This window comes from Mandrillus leucophaeus, unplaced genomic scaffold, assembly GCF_000951045.1.
Source record: "Mandrillus leucophaeus isolate KB7577 unplaced genomic scaffold, Mleu.le_1.0 Scaffold672, whole genome shotgun sequence".
Classification (NCBI taxonomy): Eukaryota; Metazoa; Chordata; class Mammalia; order Primates; family Cercopithecidae; genus Mandrillus; species Mandrillus leucophaeus.
This window is the reverse complement of record NW_012107275.1, coordinates 458,799-463,578: the sequence shown is the minus strand read 5'-3', so window position 1 is coordinate 463,578 and position 4,780 is coordinate 458,799. Positions and strand designations below refer to the sequence as shown.

The following is a 4,780-nucleotide window of genomic DNA, read 5'->3' as shown; positions in this document are numbered from 1 at the left end:
AGGGGGGAGCAGTGGGGAGGAACGGGATAAGGAGTCGGGGGAGGAGTAAAGGTGAATTTGAATGCTCTTGGATTGTTTTTTCCCAGGGTGGGCCCAGGTCTGGGATGGGTTCACGCCCACCCTGCCTGTCCTCCACCCCCCATGGCAGAGGCCTGTCTGGTCCACTGGGAGGACCCACCTGCCATATCTGGTCAGGAGGCTGAGGCTGTCCTCAGAACCCAGCCCCGCTGTGTCGGGCTAGGCCAAGCTCAGGACAGGACTCTGTCCCGGGCCAGGGTCCCTCGGCTCACCCTGCTCTGGGAAGGGGCTCTCTCCTGGCCAGGCTGCGCACTTCCTATCGCTTCCACCTGCAGGCCAGGCTGTCCCCAGCCCAAACCTCCTTAGCACATCTCCTCTGACTATGGGGGCTGGAGTGGCTTAAGAGAGGGTGATTGGAGGGCTGGAGAGGGTGGCAGGCCCTGTCTGACCCTTGCTTGAACTGGGTGGGCTGGCCCCAGCTGCCTGGACCTGAACCTGAGGACTGGGGTGAACTGGAAGGCAGAGGGTCCTTGGCGGGAAGGTCCGTGCCCGCTGCTCCCCTGTCAGCAGCCACTCTTGGCCTGGCGTCTCTGGGACTCTCAGGCCGGTGGAAAACCCTCTCCTGTCCTCCCCACATTGTCCCGTCCGTGTCCCTGCCTCAGCCAGGACCAGGCCCCTGTCGGGCTCAGGGCATCAGGCTCTGTCTGTGTCCACAGAAGTCCTGCGTGTGTGCACTGCTGGTGCCCCTGGCATTGGAACGTCCAGGTTCTGAGTCCCCCAAGGGCGGCCATGGGTCTTTCTTGTGGCTGGTGATGCCTTCCCTGGGTCTGCCCTGAGTGGCCCCCGCTGCCCTGGGTTCCCAGCTCTCTGCAGGGCGCAGCCTCAGTGTGCTAGCCCCGTCCCGCCTCTTCAGCCATCCCAGGCCTCAGGACCTGAGCTCTCCGATGCCCACATGACATGGCTGAACTTTGTCCGGCGGCCGGACGACAGCGCCTTGAGGAAGCGGTGCGGAAGCAGGGACAAGAAGCAGGTGAGCCCCGCCCGGGCTGCTGCGGGGTCTGAGCCTGGGACAGGGTCCCACTGGGACACTTACCTTCTTCTTCTGTCTTCCCCCAGCGGGACCTCTTGGGTCCCCCAGGACCTCCTGGGCCCCCCGGCCCCCCAGGACCTCCAGGTGCAGAAGTTACCCTGGAGACTCTGCTGCGCGAGTTTCAGGAGCTGCTGAAAGGTCAGCCGCCCCGCACGGCCCAGAGTCCCGACGTGCCTGGGCCCCACGCTGACCCTGTTGGCGGCCTGTGCCCTCCTCCCCACAGAGGCCACGGAGCACCGGTTCTCAGGGCTCCTGGACCCACTGCTGCCCCAGGGGGTGGGCCTGCGGCTGGTGGGAGAGGCCTTTCATTGCCGGCTGCAGGGCCCCCGCCGGGTGGACAAGCGGACACTGGTGGAGCTGCATGGTTTCCAGGCTGTGAGTGGGGCCAGGAGCCCAGAGGGGGGCACTGGGTGGGGCCCCACAGGCAAGACGGGACCACACACACTGTCTGACACTCACGGGGCACCCACGTGAGTTGGGAGTTGGGAGGGGCTCGGAGGGCGAGGGGCTGCCTCGGGTGAGGGTTGGGAGGCCCTGGGGTCCCAGACCACACCTTATGCCCAGACCGAGGATGGGTCCCCGGTGGCCGGGAGGCAGGGAGACCCTCCTGGGTGTGGACTCGAGGGTCAGTCCTGTCGGTGCCCGTGGACTCGAGGGTCAGTCCTGTCGGTGCCCGTGGTGAGAGTGAGGGTCCTGGGGAGTCCTGCTCCAAGTGAGGGGCTGTTGGTTGCAGGCACCTTCCCCAGGCGGGGTCTGTGGGGTGGGGGCCAGGCCCTTCACTGGCCGCTCACCCACTGCCCCTCACAGCCTGCTGCCCAAGGCGCCTTCCTGCGAGGCTCCGGTCTGAGCCTGGCCTCAGGTCGGTTCACAGCCCCTGCGTCCGGCATCTTCCAGTTCTCTGCCAGTCTGCACGTGGGTGAGCTGGATGGGGCTGGCTGTGCCGTGTGCTGTGACGGGGCTGGGGCTGAGCTTTCTGGGGGCGTCTGGCATCGCCAGCCCCGGGCACGGGTCCCACTAGAGATCTGCCTCCTGCCCCATGGGGGCCTTGGACTGGGCATGGGGTCCCTGCTGCACACCCGGCCTCAGGCCTCCCCTCCCCCAGCCCCAGCAGCCACTCCTGGGCCTGTCCTGGGCGGTGTGCCCTGAAGCCCCTCCCCACTGGCCCCCACCCCGCCCCCCATGCACCACCCTCCCCAGGGCTGTCTCCGCAGACCACAGTGAGCTGCAGGGCAAGGCCCGGCTGCGGGCCCGGGACGTGGTGCGTGTTCTCATCTGCATCGAGTCGTTGTGCCAGCGCCACATGTGAGTGACCTCAACCCCCGCTTCAGGCGGCAGCGTCCGGACCACCCTTGGGCGGGGCTCACGGGCCACACAAGTCTCTGGGCCCCGGGGGGGGGGTCTTGGCCCCCTGGACCTGCAACGCCTCCCCCTTGCCCTGTGGGGCTGTGTTCAGGTCCCTGGAGGCCGTCTCAGGCCTGGAGAGCAACAGCAGGGTCTTCACGGCACAGGTGCAGGGGCTGCTGCAGCTGCAGGTGAGACCAGGCCTGGTGTGAGCAGGAGGGTTCGGGTGCACTCAGGGTGCAGACCTCTGGGGCCTCAGCACCTCCTAGCGCGGCTGCCGGGTGGCTGGGCTGTGGCCGCGGTTGTGACGTCCCCATGCTTCTTACAGGCTGGACAGTACGCTTCTGTGTTTGTGGACAATGGCTCCGGGGCCGTCCTCACCATCCAGGCGGGCTCCAGCTTCTCCGGGCTGCTCCTGGGCACATGAGGGCGCCGAGGGGGGCTGGGCGAGGAGCTGCCGCCGGATCCCGGGGACCCTCCCACTAATGCCTGTGGTCACCACAATAAAGAGCCCGCCGCCCTCGGGTGCTGCCTGGATGTTTCACTGGGGGTGGAGGCCAGGCTGCCGAGGTCGGCAGGGGATGGGTGCGGGCAGAAGGGTGCTGTTCACATGAGAGCCTGGTAGTCTGGAGTACGGGCTGTGGAGCCTCCCTCGGGCCCAACTTGTCTGGCCTGGGGTTATGGTGATGGCCAGAGGCTGGGCTCTGCCCTGGCAGCCCCTGCAGGGGCAAAATCAACCCTGAGGACAGGGACCACTGTCCATGCCAGTCCCACTCAGCTCTGCCCACAGCCTGTCAAGCCTTTGGGGAGGGCAGCAGGTCGTGGGGCACTGGAAGCACCAGAGGTTGGGGAGCAGCACAGTTCTGGGCCCTCGGGAGGCCTGCGTCCTGTGGGGGGTTCTGTGCAAGAGGACGTGCAGGCCACACACGGGACTGCGTGCTTGTGTGCCCTGGCCGCTGCAGGCGTGTGAAGCTGAAAGGCACCCCTGCGGGCTCAGGTGCACCCAGACGGTGCCGTGCCTGGGGCACCCAGGTGGAGCAGGGCTGGGACCAGTAGGCTGCTCCTCGCCTGCCCTAGGGACAGCCGCACCCTAACGACCAGGGCCCCTTGGGGGCTTCAGGGGCCAGAATTGCCTCATGGAGGGTGGGATGGGTCCCATATGCTATCCCCATGCTGCTGCCCCCTGGCAGGTCCTGTGGATTTGCGCCCCGCCCCCACCCCATTTTGGCTCTGGCAAACCCAGACCAAAGAGTGCAAATCGGCCTCAGGACGTCGGGGCCTCTGCTGTGCTGCGGAGATGCCGTCTCTGGTTGGCATCCAGGGCCCTTGGTGGCTGGTGGGGTCTGGGAAGTTGGAAGAGGCTGGAGCCCACGGCTGTTACCCCTCCCCTGGGACCTGAACCTGCCTGGGGCTGGCAGAGAAGGGGCCCTCCCCAAGGTCTGCTGGGCAGTGAGGCAGGACGGCCCAGCCTGGCGACGAGGTGTGTGGGCAGGCGCCAATCAGCACGAGGTGGACTTGGCTGCTGACCCACCCCCACCTCTCTCCCTGGGCCCCCCAGGGTGGCGTCAGGGGCTGGGGCTGTCTGGAAGGGTCTCTGCTTCACTTGCCAAGGCTGTGGTCACCACCTGGGGATGTCCAGCCGGGCAAGGGCCGGTGTGGGGCACCATCCTGGGGCCCCCAACAGCTCCCACACCACCTTCCAAGTCCTGAGGCCCTGATGTGGGGCTGCGGGATACCAGGCCAGATGCAAAAGCCCCGGCTTGGGGCTCCTCTCTGCTCCCCGCCTGTGAGCACGGCCTGCCCCGGGGCCTGGATCCAGAATGGGGGTCTCCCTTCTGCAGCCCCTGCCCTGCTTGGCCACAGCACTTGGCAGTGCTCCCTTCCAGAGAGTCGGGCGGATGCCCATCCACACGGGGAACGGAGGCTGTGCCGGGCCCTCCTGGAGCTGGGTCAGAGGGACAGCCGTGTGGGGACCCTGAGGAGGCAGGGGCAGGAGTGTGGCCTGCACCTTTCTGGTTGGCGTGAGCCCTGGGCCACGGACTCCCCCGTTTGCTTCCAGTTTTCAGTGGCTCCTCCCCCACCTGGCGGGCCAACCCTGGGCAAGAATGGGCACCCAGATCAGGCAGCACCCAGCCAGGCCCTTCTGAGCACCACCTGGGGCCTCACTATCCGGGAATGGGGGCCCTTTAGGTTCTTCAGCAGCAGCCAGTCCCCAGCCCCGGAGGTGGGGGCTGCGATGACAGACGGAGACGCCAGAAATGGGAACTAGGGCCGCGCGGAGCCAGACAGAGACGAGACAGAGACGTGGAGGAGGGGGCGGGGTGGGGGCCG

The 4,780-nt window shown here is 67.3% G+C and overlaps 1 protein-coding gene across 1 annotated transcript in view; it reads left to right on the top strand.

Moving 5' to 3' along the window:
* Positions 1-2,972, top strand: part of FAM132A (family with sequence similarity 132, member A) — a 7,708-nt gene extending 4,736 nt beyond the window's left edge. Inside the window, exons 2-9 of the mRNA XM_012001999.1 lie at positions 735-827; positions 932-1,048; positions 1,135-1,246; positions 1,332-1,483; positions 1,916-2,024; positions 2,320-2,410; positions 2,562-2,640; positions 2,778-2,972. Of these exons, the coding sequence (XP_011857389.1) occupies positions 735-827; positions 932-1,048; positions 1,135-1,246; positions 1,332-1,483; positions 1,916-2,024; positions 2,320-2,410; positions 2,562-2,640; positions 2,778-2,876 (852 nt within the window). The 3' untranslated portion in view covers positions 2,877-2,972. The remainder of the gene's footprint in view (positions 1-734; positions 828-931; positions 1,049-1,134; positions 1,247-1,331; positions 1,484-1,915; positions 2,025-2,319; positions 2,411-2,561; positions 2,641-2,777) is intronic.
* Positions 2,973-4,780: the final 1,808 nt, after the last annotated feature.